General features: G+C 35.7%; 3 protein-coding genes across 5 annotated transcripts; 2 read left to right on the forward strand and 1 right to left on the reverse strand.

Annotated features, from left to right (window-relative positions):
* Positions 1 to 396: 396 nt before the first annotated feature.
* Positions 397 to 11,084, reverse strand: Gpat4 (Glycerol-3-phosphate acyltransferase 4). Of its 3 annotated transcripts, none has more exons than XM_070667439.1 (9): positions 10,896 to 11,084; positions 5,104 to 5,376; positions 4,840 to 4,980; positions 4,623 to 4,757; positions 4,164 to 4,400; positions 2,768 to 2,883; positions 2,543 to 2,684; positions 2,244 to 2,452; positions 397 to 2,160 (listed from the first exon to the last, which is right to left on the reverse strand). In XM_070667439.1, exons 1-9 carry the CDS (start codon positions 11,046 to 11,048, stop codon positions 2,073 to 2,075), a joined length of 1,494 nt encoding a protein of 497 aa, XP_070523540.1. In that variant the 5' UTR covers positions 11,049 to 11,084; the 3' UTR covers positions 397 to 2,072. The 3 variants fall into 3 exon arrangements, with proteins under 3 accessions (XP_070523540.1, XP_070523541.1, XP_070523542.1); XM_070667440.1 differs by lacking the exon at positions 4,164 to 4,400 and adding an exon at positions 3,112 to 3,345 and having other exon boundaries at positions 10,896 to 11,083; XM_070667441.1 differs by lacking the exon at positions 4,164 to 4,400.
* Positions 11,085 to 11,313: 229 nt separating this feature from the next.
* Positions 11,314 to 15,691, forward strand: LOC139108826 (uncharacterized). Its single transcript, XM_070667422.1, has 6 exons — positions 11,314 to 12,168; positions 12,245 to 12,404; positions 12,525 to 12,693; positions 12,820 to 12,895; positions 13,006 to 13,775; positions 13,846 to 15,691. The coding sequence occupies exons 1-6, from the start codon at positions 11,473 to 11,475 to the stop codon at positions 15,104 to 15,106; spliced, it is 3,132 nt and encodes a 1,043-aa protein (XP_070523523.1). The 5' UTR covers positions 11,314 to 11,472; the 3' UTR covers positions 15,107 to 15,691.
* A 160-nt stretch (positions 15,692 to 15,851) lies between these two features.
* On the forward strand, positions 15,852 to 19,347 carry Sip3 (septin interacting protein 3). The gene is made up of 8 exons (XM_070667428.1): positions 15,852 to 16,382; positions 16,451 to 16,543; positions 16,617 to 16,769; positions 16,892 to 17,182; positions 17,256 to 17,470; positions 17,540 to 17,757; positions 17,836 to 18,238; positions 18,326 to 19,347. Exons 1-8 carry the CDS (start codon positions 16,065 to 16,067, stop codon positions 18,633 to 18,635), a joined length of 2,001 nt encoding a protein of 666 aa, XP_070523529.1. The 5' UTR covers positions 15,852 to 16,064; the 3' UTR covers positions 18,636 to 19,347.
* Positions 19,348 to 19,518: the final 171 nt, after the last annotated feature.

A 19,518-nucleotide genomic window follows, 5' to 3' on the forward strand; every position in this document is an offset into this window, starting at 1 on the left:
CTATTATTTTATTGGTTTATATGAGCGAATGGATGCGTTGAGCGAACACAACTGCCCAATGAGTTCTCAGTGAGCTCTTGTATCTGATTGATGAATATTTTTAGATCGTAAAGAATGTTCCAATCAGTTGCGAGAGCTCACTGAACGATTATTCCCGCTAATTTCATAGCAGCCATTAGAAAAAAGGCGTGGCCTCAGAATTAGCGGGTAACTGTGCTCTCTCCGTGCCACCAACTTACTCCTCTTATACTTCTAATAACTCCCGAGCGTTTTCAGATACTCTGTAAAACTCTGGAATCGACAAAATTATTTTTAACTTCCTGATTATTTAAGCGGGCGCATGATTAAATTGCCATTTTTCTTTCATGATAATTGTGGATTAAATATTACAACAAATAGAATAACAAATTATTTTTATTTATAAAAAAAGAAATGTTTTTACATAATCCCTGGAGTCCTTGCTATTTAATGTAAGTAATATAGATACGTTTTTCTTATATATTAACTAATTACTTAATATAAAAATATATTTTATACCATTTTTCTATAAAAGAAATTTTACAGTAATATTACAAATAGATGACATTTAGAAATTTAGTTTTGTGAAACAATGGATTCATGCATTTTTTTATAATTATATTAAGATAACGTTATGATAATTTTAAAAATAAACTGACTTATAATTTACTTTTTCTACACAATAATTATATCATCTAATTAACATATCGTTTTACCGCATTTAGTCAACACCAACTTTTTTCAAATGTTTCGAAAAATAAGAGCTTACATAAGTTTAATCGTTCTCTTCTCTCCAAATATTATATCAAATTCTTTTTTTTATAAAAAATGTATCACCTATAAATTTAATATATTCATTGTTTAATAATAGTAATTAGGCCAAATTATAAAATATGTAATAAATAGCATAAATTTAAAATATACATCTTTGTTTAAATAGATAATAAATAACATCTATTAATTTACAAAATTATTATGTATTATATAATAATGCCATTAATAGTAAAATAGCACTTATTTTAAATCTGCTACTTAACTTTGGTTGGAAGTGTGAGAAAATACGTCTCGTCATTTATATATATATTTTTTTTGTTTCGTTCTTAACGTACTTTTTTAATTAAATTCTTTGATACATTAATATGCACGCGCGTGTTTTTATATATATATTAAATTTATATTGACATGCATTGCAATACAGAGCGCTAAAAAAGTTCACATTCTATGTATGTAAAATATAAAAGTAGAAAATATATATATCGAGGTGCTATTCAGTTTTAATAGAAAAATAACATAATGCAATCGTGTACACAATATTTCTAAAGGACAGGTAATCTGGAGTGCTACGTTGCCTCACTTCGCCTAACCCTTCTTCAGAAAAATGAATAAATATATATATATATATATATATATATATATATATATATATATATATATATATATATATTCATATATATTTGTTTTTTATGAACTATAATAAAGACTAAAACAGTTTTTTCTTATTTTACGAGAAAATTAATGGACTAATTATTTTTTCAACTGTTTAGTAATTCCGTAGTATGAATGAAAAGTTTATCGATACTATTATATACACTCATATGCAAAAGTATCACACACTTTAACATAATTACATTCCGCATATAAATAATAAATTCGTAATGCCTTCACAATAATCGAACTTTACTATTAATGTCTAACAAATATTACATTTGCACTTCAAATAAAAATTCAAGGCATGAACCATGCGATACATCCGCAAAAAATAATCTCAAAAAATTACCTTTGTACAATTGTAAATGTACAAATATTATATTATTTTGCATAACAGCCAAAATTATTCATATCTTAAAATTTACTAAATCGAGTGCAAACTGTTATATTTGCTAAAATATCAACATTTAAAATTTAGTAATGCAAATTAATGCAACTTCTAAATTTTTCTTACTTATGATTTATACAAAAACACTATGTGGCAGAAGAGAACATGAAATGATATTGTTTAAACAAATATCATGCAAGATGCGTATAATGAAGTTATGACTAGAAATGATTACTATTTATTCGACTTTTAATCGTTTACTAAATTCTTCTTGTTGCTTTTCTCTCCACTCTTTTTTCGGCTTCATCCTCTTTAGTTGGCCATCCCTACCAGTCATAATATAAATTCATAATTTTTATCGTATATAATTTTTACTTTTTACAAAATTATAAACTAATGTCGGACATACCATTGCAGATCGACAAGACCACCTTGCCATGCTATCACAGATTTTACTCGATTCGCAAAATCAATGGCACTTTCTTCTTCTTTCTTGTACATTGGGGGAAGATACCACACATCGCAGACTATTGCCCAGCTCGACATCATCATATATAAATATTGTAACATTGAATATCGACTGCTGTTCCAAAATGCATCTCCAAATCTCGGGTCGTACTGTATAATTAAATAAAAGTATAAAAAATATTTTTTGCAACAAAATGTTATGCAAAGATGTACATCAGAGATACAAAAAAAAATTATTACTTTTATAGCTACAGGATAAATAACACTGTCCACATCAAAACTGCCTTTCTTGAATTGCATAACTGACGTATTATTTATACATGTACCCTCTGGAAATATGAGTATTGGTGGGTTTGTTGGATCCGATACGTGTTCTTTTAATCTGCAAAAAAACATAAAATACATAAAAAAATAATATCTTGTAAAATATAAAATTGATACAATAATTAAATTAATTATAATTACCTTTTCGCAACTGCTTCTCTGTCTTTGACTTCAGAACGTTCAAACCATATATGTGGAGAGGCTCTGGCAAGAGCTCTTTGTAATATTCCTAAGAAACCACCATGCCTCTGACCTATCTGTAGCAAGAAAATCGAATCATTGAAATGTCTTTCAATAGAGCATTGTTGAAGGCAATACAATTTAAAAAAATAATGAGATGCAAGCAGTTACAGAATGACTATTTCAAAAATGTCCAATAAATATTCTGAATAAGCAAAAGCAAAAAAAAAAAAAAAAATTTTTTTTTTTTTTAAGCAACTATAAAAGAGACATGCACATCCATAAGCACCGTAATGAAAACATACCAATGAGTAACAGTTATCGCACATGAGTACAAGTACGTCTATAGGAGATGTGTGATTAGCTACACATATGCCTCTGACAGGTCGATTCTCTGGATTGTTGTAGGTGATGACTGAAGATAGAGCACTGGATAAGACAGCAAAGCACATTATGGAGACTTTGTAGTTGAGCCACCGCTTGAAGCTACCCTCAGGAACGTAGCCCACTACTGCAGTGCACACTGTCAGCCACATAACCTGTAAACCACAAGCTTTGCACCTGAGAAACGTGGGATTCCCTCTCTATCGTTGCTGAGTAGGTACTACCTGTAAACCAAAGTTACAGGACACGTTACCTGTAACATTTACTAGCAGTGCGCAATAACTTCTGTAAAACTAGCAACGCATTTTTCATTCTCGATCAGATGTAAAAACAAACCGATTAAATTACATTTTGTTACGTAAAACAACTTGTTCGCGGCTATTTAAAAAAATGCATAAGTAATTGCATCTTGATTTCCGGTTTTCGGTACGTTATCTTATTATTTTAACTTTAGATTCTGCCGTATTTGCCTTTCGCTCTCCTGTCCTGAGATTGTTATCATGCACCCCATTCGTGCTTTATTTCAAGTCAGAAAAGAACGATTGATAAAGCTGCCTCATTTAATGACGTTTGCAACATCAAAATAAAAATTAAAAAATTATTGCTTTGTCTCTAGACCGCGCGTCAGTCAATCTGTAGAACCTCAATTGAAACAACTCTTTTAGAATTATATTTTTGTATAATTGTGTTGAAAAAAAAAATTATTATTATCCATTTCCATGCAATTTGAATAACAGGAGTTATATGATATGTACATGTTATGATATTTTATGATTATTCATACGTAACTTGTACATAATTCCACAATTTCGATTTTATACCAAACCCAAATGCGATGAAACAATGCAGTAAAATATAGACAAATACAAAGCCTTTAACTAATTACATGTTTGCTATGAAATAGCAACGATGGCACAATGCTTCAAATCTTTTAGCTTATCGGTAAATAATTATTCCACCCACGACATATTACCAAAGAGAATGTCGTTTGCGTGGATAAAGTGCAGACGTCGAGAGTTGTCGTATGATTTGACACGCATATCCCTCCGTTTTTAGGTTTGTATTCTGGATTGTGGATCGTAATCATACCCGACAAAGAACGGGACATAATCCTGAACGCAATAAGGGAGCCTTGGTTGTTCGCCCAACGTTTTACACGACCATTCGGTAGGAAACCGATTAAAAATGTTACGACTATAAGATATAGTACCTAAGAAGCCTTGATATTAGTATACATGTTTATACAGTTTCAAATTTATATTTGACACATTTTAAAACGTGTTTAAAAATACGTAAAAATATTAAAAATTGCATTTTTTTTAGTTGTACGTTAACGTTCAGCTTATCGTAAAAACTGTGTTAATACCAGAGTTACTACATTTATATATTTGCATAAAAATATAGCGTAATATATTATACATATAAAACTTACCCCTATGAAGCAGATAAATATTCTCAATGGTAGCAAGAAACAGTAGCGCATGAAGAATCCGAACATCCATATAAAAGTTAATTTCCAGGAGATAAACTCGTAGTATCTGTTCGTTCGAGTCAGTAGATTCCAATTCTATAAATCAATAAATTATCCGTATATATTATCATTGTGCAATTATTAATACAATTATTATAAGTGATGGATGGAATATTACCTTAAGTTCTTCAGCTTCAAAGCGTGAGGTCACTTCGTCTTCTATAATAGCTTCAACGCCCGCTCTGATGTAATCCAGACAACTGCCCGGCGCAAATCCGGCTTTCAGCGTTTCAAGAGAATTTTTCTGGTTTAGGCTATCCTGAAATATTTAGAAATAATTATGAAAAATACACCTCGCTGACAATGAGTACAACACTCGATAATTAGAGGGTACAATTACCATTACAATCTACCACGCACGTCCATTTAATTCTAAATTTACCTCTTTGTCATTAATTATTGACGAGTCATGATTATTTTTGACAGCCGATTCGTCAACGTTGTTCTTGTGATTCTGCATTTCAGGTTCAGGGACTAAGATCAAGTCCTTTGATCTAGCTATCACCGAATTGCTCACATTTCCGTTTTGTATTTTGGAAGATGTGACCGATGAATCTTTCCCCGTGATTGTTCGCGAGTCCTCATCTGCGCTAAGATCTTCATCCGGATCCCGGCCGTTTTTTTTCTTCACATTTTCTATGTTTTGCCGACCGTACTGTAACATAATAAACGTAGACAATCACGATATACATGTATCATACATAAAAAAGATATATTATTATTATTAAAGATTTATTAAGAAATCTGATTTAGCTGCGAACGATATAAGTATAATAGCATAATCTTATCTAATCGTCTCTATTTTCATTTTGAGATAATAGAGTTCACTTTTAATATAAATTGAAGTGTCCTTCGAGTTCTTATATTCAGAAAAATTCGACTTGAACCAAGTAATTACATTTTACTTTTTATATTTTCAACATTATAATTCGTAACGCAAGACAATTTGATTATCATTGTCGTGCAATCCACGATTTCAACTCAAGGAAAGAGGATTGAAGCAAGAAGCTGTTGCATTGTTGTGTTTAGTTACACAATGCAAAAATACTTCGTTATTCAAAAAGATAAAAAACGGAAGCACGCGATGTCAATCTATACATGCGGATTGAAGAGTGCTTTACGTTATCAAAGATAGGCATTCTTTGACCCCCACGAGAACGTGAAATCTCCGGAAGATTGACTCAATAATTACTCTCTGTCTAAGACTTTGATCCTCGTTCATCGATCGATAATGCCAAGATAATATTTAGCGGCTTCAGCGATAAATTATGATGCGGTAAGGGCAAACTCCAAAAATACGTTTCATTGCGTGAACATCACGTGCTCAAAGTAATTATCGACAATCGCGAAATGAATACTTTGCAAAGTACCGTAATAAATCGTGGTATTACATTCCAATGTAAGCGCTAATAAATATTTTAATATAATTAAGTGCAATAAGTTAATCGAAAATTTATCAATTAACGGCCAATGACTTTTCAAGACATTTTTATTTTCTTGAATACTCGTGACATTGCACGTTAATTATTCGAGTGAATAAAATGCAACACACCTTGTCCGATCTCGCGTCTCGTTAAGAAGTTTAAAAATAATTCTTTGATTCCAAAAGATACAATATATAATGACGTTCATTTATCGTTATAATCGACAGTCATGCAACACGTTTCTCTATAAAAAAAACAAATGCAAAGACTGTTCTTATTTTAGCGACAGAGATTACAAGAAATGAAAAAAATAATGCATAATAAATTTTATCGTTACGATTAATATTTTACGATTTATCTATGACGAATTTGAATACGATTCGTGCAACGATGACGAAGATCAGACCACGTGCATAAATACAAAGGGGAAAAAGATAAAAAGCAAGAAACGCTGTTTACCAAAGTTTCCACGTGATTGGATTATCGATTTTACGCAACAAAATATCTTTAAAGTGGTGTGATGTGTCACCTTTGTTATCGAAAAGTTCGACAGTGAAAGTTGTATCGCAAGATCGTACGAATAAAATAAATCTTATTATCGTATTCTGTTAAAGGTAAGTAATTAGAAACTCGAGCAAGAAGAAATATGCGAGACTTTTTACCGTTTTTATATGTAAGCGCTTATATATATGATAGATAGATAGATACACACATACGATATCTTCTATTTCACGTGACAACGATATACATATGTAACATATGATAATAAATGTTAATTAAATATCGCATCAGCGATACACAGTTTGGACATGAGTGGCGTAGGTCGAAAAATATGTTTATACGTATATTGCTTAAAAAAAAAAAATTAACAACGACAATTGGATCGATGCAAATTAAACGTTGGGAGAAAGGAAAGGCTCTTATTCTAGGGACACGTAGTAAAGCTTTCCACGTATATTTAATCGTTGCCACGCTCTCATTGTGATAATGTAGGGAAAAAGTTACGTAACCGAGAGATAATAGCGTTTTTTATTTTTTTTTTCCACGATAGTATCTTTCACGCGAGTCCGCTATGTGCAAATCGCAGCTTCAATAACGCATCTGATGATCGATGTCATGTGACGCAAACGTGCGAGAGAACATTCAGATCATGCGATATTGTATGTATGTATGTATATTCGTAGGCTTTCTCCCGGGAGAAATTATACTAGACCTCTCACCACTTTAATTTAATGTAAAAAAAAAAAAAGGAAAAAGCAATCCAGACGTTTCGTAATTTCACAGAATATAAAATTCATGGTATACGTTAATTGCAGTTCCAAATGCCCGTCTCATAAACGCCGTAAAACCGACAAAAAAATTTTATATTTTAAAAGTGGAACAAGTCCAAGTTGTAAAATAACTATTTTCTGTCCCCAAGAGTTAGTGGCTACACATCGATTCGCTTAATAATAAATGAAGATATTTTTCTCAATTATTAAAATAGCCTGTCTCATCGCAGACGTTATGACTAATATATTGCTGCTTTTTTTCCCCAGCTTCATATTAATCAATTTTATATCATTTTTATATTATTATCTATTATTACTGTCTTAGCAAATTATAGGAAATCTATCAAAACTTAATTACAAAGAGATCAAAGATTTCGCATTATAGTATACATATAAAAGATTAATTTTTAAAAAAACATACATTTTCTTTATCTAATGAACTTTTAATTCATTATGTTATAACGTACCTAAATCAAAATATTTTTTTTTGTAGTAAGACAGAAGATCATTTGTATTTCTTAAAGTTATCGATTAAAAAAACTACCAGACTAGTCCTCATGCTAAAATTTCCTGATGTTAAAATGTGTTACTATTTTCGTCGATGATAAAACCGTTGGGACATTATCGGTGATTTTGCATGCACCAACCGTAATACACATATGTATTTATATTGAGATTCGAGGCTCGTATAGAAATTTCTACTGTAACGGTGAATTCAAAGTGCGAACGCACTTGCGAAGGTATTTCGTTTCGTCATTACGTTCAAGACTGACGGTTGCGTAACACGCTCATGACATTTTTAGATACGCAATCACAATTTATTTACATACTTTTATTAAAAATATCCAGAATTACTTTGCTCAGCAAATTCAATCGTAAATTGTATTAATTTTATCCTTCTTTTGGGCTATTGGGCTATTGAAAGAAGAAAATGAAGCCTAATGATATACAGAGACATAAATTTCAATGACAGCCAAGATAAAAACTGGTTTCTAAATTTCTAGACTTTTATGTTTAAAAGTTGCAAGCCCATTTGTATGTATTAAAAGAGATTTCTTTATAGAAAAAAATATCGAAGTAAAAAAATAATATAATTCTTTTCACAGTCTACTACATTTGCGTTTAAATTAATTTTATATCGTCTTTAAATTTTGTTTATAATTGCAACAATATAATATTTTCATTAATACTAATCATACAAATTATTCAGTGGTATCTAGATAATATATCATATTGATAACGTTCGCCACATATTCTTCAAATGGGAATTATTATCGAAGAAGCAGAACGATAGAATTGGCAAAAAGTCATTTGCGTGGATGTAAATTATTTGCGCAGGTAACTTTGTGCTTTCTTCGCCTCTGGTGTGCAAGTGGTCAATCCGAGGTTCAAGGTAACGATAAGGTAGAGACTCGGGTTCATATTAACAGGCATTAAAAGGCAGCGTTTTGTTCTTATTGATCATCGTACGTTTGCTGTGCAAAAAGTGTGTAAATTTTCCTTTGGACTCGGAATCAATTTTTCACAACTGTACAATTATTAAATCGGGAAATCAAGAAAAAGTTCATTATATGTATTTCAAACATACTTTTGCATATTCTACTCACGACATAATGTTTGCAAATATTGCAAGTTTTTACTAATCAGATAATAATGTAAAAAATCCAAATTTTTTATCTTATTTCAATTTATAAACGATATAAACGTTAATTATATACAGCGTAATAAGTGAGGAAAAAAAACAAAACTGGTTAATAATAAATCCTTATCAGAATTACAGAAATTAATTCTACAAAAATAACATGAATGTTAAGAGGAGAAAAAAAAATTAAGAGTATTTCTTATAAAGTTTAATTTTACTCGATAAACTATTTAAGCAATTCTAAAGATGTTAAGCAATGATTTTACAAAATTTATCAGAAACAAGTAGCGGCGCATACAACAAACTATAAATGATTGCATTATATCAGATTTCACAAGACTTGTAAATATAACAAATTTTTCCATTTGAATATCTACAATGCAAATCAAAGTGCAAACATCAAAGTGTGCAAATTCTTTAAGCTTCTCACGTTCCTCTGGCAATACATCCTAAAGTTATTCGATGAACAAGTCAACAAGTTATTTCTGATTTTAGTAGTAGTTATTTCAGTAGATTTGTTTAATAGCCTGTTCCTAATTTTAAGTAGCCACTTTGAAATAAGCTGCAGCAAAATTTACTGACACCGGAAGATATCGTAAAGCCACGCCGGAAATCCGTTATGAATAATTATATATGTTACATTACAAATAATTTAGAACTCTCACAAGTCATAGTAATTATATAATAACGAGATACGATAATATCCATTGATTATTCACCGGGCCTTATCACCAAAACCAATATGATTATCAAATAATTCTAAATGCTTGCAATTTTGTGATAAAGCAAGAAATTGAATATTGCTCGCGCTTGCCGGTTGCTAATTACGGAAACTCACTCTGTCATAGATAAATTTTTAATCGTGAGGCACCGCGTATTTCAACGACAAATTAAGCGATTAAATTAATAAATCGAGGGCAATCCTGGCGATTTGCGTCTCGGTAGATTCGTGAATCCCGTTTTCACAATTGCATCGCGTCGATTAGAATGAAATAAACGGTACTTCCTTCAGCGAGCGAACAGTTGGGGACACTTTTCCTCTGCGTTTGACGATCGCGCACGCGACGATACGCGCAAAGTATTCCAGGTTTATTATTCGCGATACGCGATAAACAAGAGATTAATCTTCCGACGGAAAGTGGCTTTTCTCTCGCGCTGTTCCGATCTGTTCCAAGATTCTAAAAATAAATCAAGCTTGCGTAAGACGTTGATAAAAACGCTTCGCCGTTTTCTGGAAACTGTACTTTGATATCGTAAAGGTAAAATGCCAGCGGTAGGCAAAATACGAAAGATCGGTTCGCGCTAGTCAGCTCGACTTGAATAAAGCTCCCCTAAATCTACTGTATCTGGTATCTTTATCAGTGCCGCTGGCTAACACGCGACAATCGCGTTGCCGGAAATCTCCGCGATAATCTCGGCTACTTTTTTTGACTACCGAGCGAAAAAATGCCGGCCGATTCTCCCTAAACAGAAAATCGAAATAATATCAATTAATCACTCGTCAAAAATAAGATTAATTTGATCGTGATCAGGCTGCAAGAAACTTACATCATTCTTCGTCCCGGTCGGCATTACGTCGAATTAATATTATTTTGAATTTCCGTTTGTTTCGGGTTCTTCCTGGTTTTATAGAATCATCGGTTTATCTGTGCGAGACGTGACGATACGCGGTTACCCGATTAAAGTTTCTTGAAACGCACGTGTCGGAGGAAGAGCCGCAAAAGTAGACGGAAGACGAGGCGGGGATACGATCGAAGGAAACCGCGACGTCGCGAACCGAAAGGAGAAATGCCAGGATTCCGGCGAGGTTCGCGCGAAACGAAATGGCAGGACTTACCTCGAAAAGGGCCAGTAGGAGTTTGATGTACAGCCTACGCACTCCGAGAGACTTGCCGATGGACGCGAGGAACACGATCGCCAGCAACAGCATGAGGAAAGGTGTCAGGAGTAACGAGAACGCGAACGATATCACCGTCCACAACGACGCCATTTTGCTCACTACCGCGAAGAGAGCAGTGCAAGCTGCGAACACCGGGCCGTTTTTCGTCCCCGATTGTTTTTGCTGAGTAAATGATGTGGAGGGGAATTGAGGAGCATCCGCTTGATCCGCTAGGTCGCGTAAGGTACACGGCACCACCACGTACTGACATCTACGACAAAAATCGCAAACTATTTGCAGCTGAAAGTGCAACGTGTTTTTTTTTCGTGACGCTAAGATGGCACGCTTGGACCACGCGAAGACATTTTCAGGCGCCATGTTGACAGCCCTGGAGGGGTGGTCAATTCAACACAAAAACGGCCGCCGAGTAATCTGAAAATCTGAACTGAACGCGAAGCGTATTCAACAAGTTCCCTGCCGAAGAATCGACTCACCGGCGAGGCCGCACGGCCCGAAGCGCTTCGGAGCATTGAAAATGCTGATCTACGATGTGCTGCACAAGGAGAGAGTGTACCACGCTGTCGCCGGCAACCTTAGGGATCTTGGAGTTAAGTATCGCTTTAAAAAGAGCATGCTTAAGAGCGAGAGGCCGGAGGCTGGCCGGGACATTCCCAAGAAAGTCTTCGGAACGCCGTTGTTCTATCAGGCCCTGGACATCGTCAGCCTTTCCTCGGGCGCTATAGTTCACGTGCCGGTGTTTGTGATCCGGGCCACGACGTTTTTGGAAGGCCACCTCACCCAGGAGGGTCTGTTCAGAAAGGCCGGTTCTCAGGCGCGACAGCGGGATCTAGTATCCCGTTTGGACATCGGCAGCGGTTTTGGTGACAAGCATCATGCGATTGACATTGCCAGCTGCTTAAAGATTTTCTTCCGGGACCTGCCAGAACCACTGATCCCATACATATATCACGATTTATTCGTCCACTGTGCACTACTGAAGACCCACCGGGTGCAGGCATTACTTTTGGCATGCATGCTGCTGCCGCCGTATCACTTAAATACTTTGGCATATCTCATGGAGTTTTTGAAGAAAGTTTCCATGCATGAAAAACAGAACAAGATGGATATTGACAACTTGGCAAAAGTTATCACGCCAAATATAATGCCACTGCAGGAAATATCTATATCAGCAATGCAAAATAGACTACAAATGCATTTAACTATTATTAAGGTAGCATAGCTTTTAATATTTAATAAAATTTGTATAAATAATTAACCAATTATTATTTAGAATAAATTTGTTGCAGATTTTGATTGAAAATTCAGAAAACATTGGTGTCTTACCACTTCACATTGCTCAAAGTATTTCTGTAGAGACAAGTGGCAGCACAGAGAATGGCCTGGACTCATTTGAATTGCATAGAAAGCAGCATAAAAAGAAAAAATATCGCAGTGGAAGTTTAACAAGTAAGTCATATTTAGGGCCTGTTTATACATATTTGTTCTGTATCTATACTGTATATTTGTACTGTATTTGTACAAGGAAATTTGCATATTTACTAATGCAATTTTATGTGTGCACAACAGGAATGTTCAATGGTTTGAAGAAAATGGTTGGAAAAAGCACAGATGATGTATCTACCATTAATCAACCACAGTCTCACTTACATGCAACACAATTAGATATGGCTTCTAACAAATTTACCAAAAAACGAAAAGTAGCTGAAGGGGAATCTTCTTCAAATATAAAGAAAAAGTATTATATTATTTTTAAATTACTATATCCATTATTTTCCTTTCTTTATATATTCTTTGTTTTTATAATTAATTAAAAATAATAATGTTTACACGAACTAATACATGGACTTTTATTATATTTCAGAAGAATAGCCGACAAACTGGATAAGTCAAAGAAACTAAGACTGAGTTTGGACAAGTTTGCTCCAAAGAATAAACAAGTGGGTATCTTCCTACATACGTCGACGCATAAAATAAAAAATTCGTCTAAATTATCATCGGCAATTATTATTGCAGCTTATTTTAATTATAACTTTAAATATTTTTACAGAAGAACGTCGATGGTGACTTGTCAGATTCATATACGGGCAGTTATAAGCTGTGCAACGAAAGGCGTTGGAGTTCGATAAGCAACTCTTTCGAAGCACACAAAATATGCGAATGCGACAATGAAATAGATCTGGGATTAATGAAATATGATGAACCATCGAGTAATGATTTTCGTCAAGAGTACAACGACGTGTTCATTAACGCCACTGTGGATTTGTCAAATGAAAGCAACGAGCGGGACTTGTTTGTAAGCAAGAGTCGTCGTAGGAGCAATAACGAACCATGGCATGCAAATGTGAGCACGAGTACGAGGAAATTGGACTCTATGGATGAAAGTGACAACATATGCTCATTAACCCCAGAGGAAAAGACTGATTTAGAAGAATTTGACACGTTTCTTCCCACCGGTGACGTAATATCTACATTGAGCGATAATCACTGTGAAGAAGATTATGTCAGAATCCCCAAGAGAGAATACGAAGACATAAAGAACCGAGTTTCCGCGATTGAATCGCGCATTTCCCAAGAATTCGGATGTATATATGACGAGAAGAATGACATAACTACTCATTCATTGAATAATGTACAAACCGCATACGAGAAAACATTAGAAGAGGCTAGTATCGAGAGTACTCTGACAAGCGATTACCTAGCAAAAAGACTGAGTAAAGAACTGAAAATCAGAAGATCAAGTGAGCATAAAATAATAAGATCTCCTAGTGCAAGAAAAATTGGATCGTTAAGAAGACGTTCGCAAGAAAAAATTACAAGGTATTTTAATTATAACTAAATTTATAACATTTTTTAAATATATTATATATCATTACTTTTATGTTTTTAGCAAACGCGTTAGAAGAACTGCTTCATGGCATTGTTCTCCGGAATACGGCTTGCAACATCGTGTTCAACTCGGGAGACAAGTTTATCCCATCGAAAAGCAATTAATTTATTCGAGTAAGCACCTAGAAGAACGTTCTCATTCCGCCGAAAAATGTAACCCAAATATTTCGGACAATGTAAGAGACGAAATAGCCTGTCTGCACAATCAAATTAACACGCTAATTTCTCGTTCAAACGAACAACACAAGATTTCAAACAATGACTTAAATCTTTCTGGACTTAAAGATGTGCATTTAAATAACCGGACAACCACATCTGTGCATAGAGCATCATCTTTTCATGGAAAAGATTTTGTTGATAACTCGTCCTACTTTGACAAGAAGATCGATGATTTGAAAAAGGCGAACAGTCATCAAAATATAGCTTTAAATAACGATTGTTCACAGCGGGATAAGATTACTTTCGAGGGCTCGAACAAAATATCTTGGAAAGACGCGGATAAGTATTTCAAGTCGACTTCTCGAACGAATACGCCCGCTCCACAGACGGGCAGGGCATCCGTCGCGAAACTACGAACGCAAAACGCTGGAATGGTGCTGGCCAAAGCAAGATTGTTCGACGAGGGTACAACGAAAACGTCTGAATGCATACTGAATAACATATCGAACAAGAAATCCTTTCGTGACAATGCAACTAAACGTTCTCCGGGCGCGGCCAAGGAAATGAATATCGAAAATTTCAATTGTAATAGGACGCAAGTCTCCCGGAAAAAATCCAACAAGGAGATAAAGGTAAAAAATCGCCAGGTATCGTCGCAAGTGAAAGCGCAGGCGGACACGTCGCTGAAGTCATATAAAAAAGAATTGAACGAGCCTTATCATTTCACTCGTAAGCTTGAAAATCAGAAACTTTCGAGCAACAAGGACCCAGCTCCATATCAAGCATTTGCAAACGATAAGGGAGTCGACGTCACGCACAATGTGAAAACTCAGAAGGAAAATATCGCCGCGAAGGGGTCGATTAAATCCGTCAACGCAACAGTGGAGAGCCTGAATATTTCTCCTTACAAACCATACGTGAGCAAAACCCCACATATCAAGCGGCCTTTGACAGTGAAAACGCCGAAGAGTTCGAAGGTGGTTCGTAGAGCACCGGTTGATACGCGCAGAACGCCGCTGAAGGCGACAGCGCACTTAGGAACCCCAAAGCGTCAGAGTCCCAGAAGTATTTTGAAAACGCGGACTCTTAGCACGTACACGTAACGAACTATAATCTAAGTATTTATACATTAAGAGAATTTCTTTTCTATATATATATATATATATATATATATACGTTACTTTAGGAGGCTACAATATTTTTATACATCTTTTACAAACATATAATCGATATATCTTTTGTGGTTTTAATGCATTGAATATATTTATATTGGCAGAATATACAGAAGTTACTGCTAGTTCAGTCTGCGCGTTTGTGATCACATTTTTAAAACATGTGATTCGAAGACGTATCTCTATAGCAATTCGAAGAAAGGACCAAGCACGAAGGCACTACTCGAAATACTTTTAAGACTAGTCATTACGTATATCGCGCTTTCATTTAAATATGTAAATTTGTTATATTCATTGTCACTTGATGATAAATTCCGATTTCCGCGCAATATTCATGTCTCACATTAACATGTACTGCAAATCAACGTAAGTGACATTTAATTTCGTGGATGTATTTATTACAATTTTATCGTTACATATATCTCATTACTCACTTCATAACTTTCTCGAAAAAAAAAATAAAATAAAATAAAAATACATATATATGTATATATATATATATATATATATTTTTAACACTCGCTCCTTTTTAAATATTTCTGACGTTACCCAACAATTAATATTTAAATTTATGTAAAACAGTTTCATATAAAATAAGTTTTATTTAGTAACGGTGTGGTAATCGCTCATATGACTAATCATGTGGCGGCGCTTCTCTGTCGTGTAGCGCTGTCACAACATGACGGTTGACACCTTGCGTATGGACGACCAAGTGCTCAGCTGATAACGGCTCGCGTTGTTAGCTGGCATCGTTAAAGTTCTCACATTAAAAGAAAAAAGGGCAATAAAAGGTAAGAACAGTAACAAGCCGTTTCAAGATTACTGATATCATAGTTGCATCGGTGGCCACGTTACACCTACGGGACGCGGTGTGCGAGCTCGCGAGCGCATGCGCCTACGTGTGGCATACGTGTGCACGTTTGTATTGCACGTCGGGACAGCACAGGATCGTCGGGGACGTCGGGTACACCGCGATCCTATCCGGGAAATTCTTCGTGTAACGCACGCAGGTGTCGGCGATCTCTCCCTCTCGGCTGGAAAGCGCGCGGGCCACCCGGTGGAGCGCCCGGCCGCAAAGATGAGAGAGGCCGGGATCATGCTGATAAGCACCGCGCTAACGTGCGTTGTTATTGGCAATGCGTACTACCAGAAAAAACAGTTTTACCCAACGGTTGTCCACATAACCAAATCCAATCCGAGTATGACGGTGAGTCGAGCCTTTTCCGTTGAATCGCCTTCGATAGCCAAATATTACATATGTCGTTTTGTGCCCAGGTAATCTACACGCAAGGGTTCATTCTCGCGTTCATGATCAACGCCTTCCTGCGGAAGATCTTCTTCGGCACCCTACGCGCCGCTGAGCTGGAGGTGAGCGAGTTTTTCTGTAACATCTTCAAACCCCCGACTCCCTGTAACATTCGCCTTTTTTTCTTGGTTGCAGCATCTGGTAGAAAAGGTCTGGTATGCCGTGACAGAGACGTGTCTGGCATTCACAGTGTTCAGAGATGACTTTAGTCCTAAATTCATAGCGTTATTTACTCTTCTCTTGTTCCTAAAATCATTTCACTGGCTGGCTGAGGACCGGGTTGATTATGTAAGTTTTAAGGCCTGTTTAAGGTTTTTAAGTTATAATATAAGTTGATTTATTATATATTGATGTTATTTACATCTAGGTTTGATTATGAGTTAATAAATTAATGACTTTTTATTTTCTAGATGGAAAGAAGCCCAGTGATAACGTGGTTGTTTCATCTCAGAGTTGCTACTTTACTGAGTCTCTTGTTTTCCATCAATTTAACAATGATTAATTATGCCTATAACACGACGGCTACAAAGGGCCCCTCGGTGCAGCTTGTGTTCGGCTTTGAATATGCTATTTTGCTAACAGTTGTCTTCAACATCACTGTGAAGTACATCCTGCATACCATTGACTTGCAGAGTGAGACACCGTGGGACAACAAGCCAGTATTTCTGTTGTACACCGAGTTAATTATCGGCATATTAAAAGTAATTAGTGCAAACATCTTGCTTCTAAACTTGTTAGCACAATCACGTCTTTATTTGAATTTTTTCTTTACAGGTTTTTCTCTACGTCGCCTTTGTAACCTTAATGATAAAATTATTTACGTTACCCCTGTTTGCACTGCGTCCCATGTATTATACGATGCGAGACTTTAAAAAGGCATTCCACGACATCGTGATGTCTCGGAGAGCTATTAGAAACATGAACACACTTTATCCCGACGCGACGACCGAGGAATTGGCTGCCGCGGACAACGTTTGCATTATATGCCGGTAAGTAGTGTTAAAGTACGAGTAGAATAAGTATTGCGTGAAATGTCTTAACGCGTAATATTTAAATAGAGAGGAGATGGTTACGGCCAGCAAAAAGTTGCCGTGCAATCACATTTTTCACACCGCGTGCTTGCGCTCTTGGTTCCAACGCCAGCAAACGTGTCCGACGTGTCGCTTGAATATTCTCAGGCCTACGCCAAATAACGCGCCACCCAGACAACCAAATCCCCCGCAGCCTCCACAGGTGCCTCCGCAGCCTCCGCAAGCACCTGGTGTTAACCCTATCGGTACAATTGTGCATTATTTCTTACATTTTACGAACAAAGTAGGTGCAATTTCAGTTAATTTATTTTTTGTTAATGTAGGACCACCATTTCACTTCCCCGTATTCTGGGCTGGCTTACCCGCTCCAGGATTACCGCCACAACAGCAACAGCAGCAACAACAACCTCAACCTCAACAGCAGCAGCCCCAGCAACAGCAGCCTCAAAACAATGTCGGTGGTACCTCTCCGCCTCAAAATCCAGTACCACCCACCGGGAATATCCCGCTTTTCCCGCCGCTGTTCCCCACAATAGTACCATTACCGCCTATTCCTGTGCCGCCGCCGAATTTAATTGAGCTGAGTGAAGAAGAGCTCAGAGCCATGGAGGGTAACTTGCGGCAAGCAGTCGAAGCCAGGATACAAACGCTGCAGAGGATTCAGCTTTTGTTGGACGCAGCCAACGCGATGATGAATCAATATCAGACGGCAGCTGCTACCGCTAAGTGAGTATAATATTTTATAAAATAATATATGTATTTATAATATTAAAAAATTTATTGAAAAAATGTATATGCCGTTTAACATTACAGCATTCCTGTGAACAGTAATTTTACGACCAATGTCAATAGTGCATCTGACATGTCTGCAACGGCAAAGCCAGGACCAAGCGGTGCGACAAGCGCAACAAATAGCGTCAACAGCGACAGTTCGCAAATTAAAGTAGAAAGCGCTGCTACTTCGAGCACGCCGAAAGAGAATGCTTCTACCTCGAGTATCGCGAGGGACGACGCATCAGTATGTAGCGACACGATAGATTTATCCAGGACTGAAAACTCAAGCGAACAGGAAATGCTGCGCAAACGTAGGTTACAAAAATTTTCACCCCCACCGACAGAATAAACAAAAATTTAAAAAATAATAAAAACTGTGTGATAACTTATGTAACATAATAGATTTTTAACTTGATTTAATATCGGCCTCAATTAACGCGAGCGGTCAGTAATTGAGGACCGTAAAGCTGAAGTTTGGACTTTGCGATCGGCGCGCAGGAAGCCTTGTTGAATGATACTCCACTCAGTCGATGATCAGTTAACGGGTTTTAAGTACAGATAGAACTATTTATAAAAAAAGAAAGAGGAAAAAAGAAAAAAAAAAAAGAATCTAGCGATTGTTAAATCCGAGATTTATGAATAACCGAGACTGAAAGCTTGAGACTCAAATTACAAACTAAAGTTGCACTACCCATAATCGTAATCACGTGGAAGAATAATTTTATAGGAAAAACAACTTTTCGTCTTTCTTCTTTTTCTTTTTTTTTTTTTTTACAATTGATTGTCGGAGTACACGAGAGATTTAAGGGCAAGAAATTAATTTCTTTTTGACGTTATTGATTTTTTGCGATACGTGAAACGTGTTTATCTGTACATAATCGCGAATCTTTTCACTTCTCTGTATAACTTTACCGTCGTACGAGATTGCCTCTCGCGAATATATAAAACTTTAAATTCATTTAATATTCTTTGCGTAAAGATGTATTTGAGTACCTTCCCTAAGCTTTAATATACAAAAAATTCTTATGTACATTTATAATTATATTAATGTAAATATGCTATATATGTGTCTCATCCTTTCGTGAAGCTAAGAAAGTATTATATCGATGCCACCACGATGAAAATTACATTGCTACTTATGACAGTTAGCCGATGTAATTAATTTACTTATCGATATATCTTTCTTACACGTTTCTTTTTTGTAAAAATATATAGTTTACTTACCAAATTTT

The sequence above is a fragment of the Cardiocondyla obscurior genome, linkage group LG16 (assembly GCF_019399895.1).
Source record: "Cardiocondyla obscurior isolate alpha-2009 linkage group LG16, Cobs3.1, whole genome shotgun sequence".
In the NCBI taxonomy this organism is placed as follows: Eukaryota; Metazoa; Arthropoda; class Insecta; order Hymenoptera; family Formicidae; genus Cardiocondyla; species Cardiocondyla obscurior.

Coding starts and splice junctions, on each gene's coding strand:
- Gpat4 (XM_070667439.1), bottom strand. CDS start 11,048: ATGGCGTCGTTGTGGACGGTGATATCGTTCGCGTTCTCGTTACTCCTG. Junction 5,377..10,895: donor TCCTACTGGCCCTTTTCGAG/GTAAGTCCTGCC, acceptor ATTATGTTACAG/TACGGTCGGCAAAACATAGA. Junction 4,401..4,622: donor TATTTATCTGCTTCATAGGG/GTAAGTTTTATA, acceptor AAGGCTTCTTAG/GTACTATATCTTATAGTCGT.
- LOC139108826 (XM_070667422.1), top strand. CDS start 11,473: ATGCTGATCTACGATGTGCTGCACAAGGAGAGAGTGTACCACGCTGTC. Junction 12,405..12,524: donor TCGCAGTGGAAGTTTAACAA/GTAAGTCATATT, acceptor TGTGCACAACAG/GAATGTTCAATGGTTTGAAG. Junction 12,694..12,819: donor TCTTCAAATATAAAGAAAAA/GTATTATATTAT, acceptor ATTATATTTCAG/AAGAATAGCCGACAAACTGG.
- Sip3 (XM_070667428.1), top strand. CDS start 16,065: ATGCGCCTACGTGTGGCATACGTGTGCACGTTTGTATTGCACGTCGGG. Junction 16,544..16,616: donor TACGCGCCGCTGAGCTGGAG/GTGAGCGAGTTT, acceptor TCTTGGTTGCAG/CATCTGGTAGAAAAGGTCTG. Junction 17,471..17,539: donor AACGTTTGCATTATATGCCG/GTAAGTAGTGTT, acceptor ATATTTAAATAG/AGAGGAGATGGTTACGGCCA.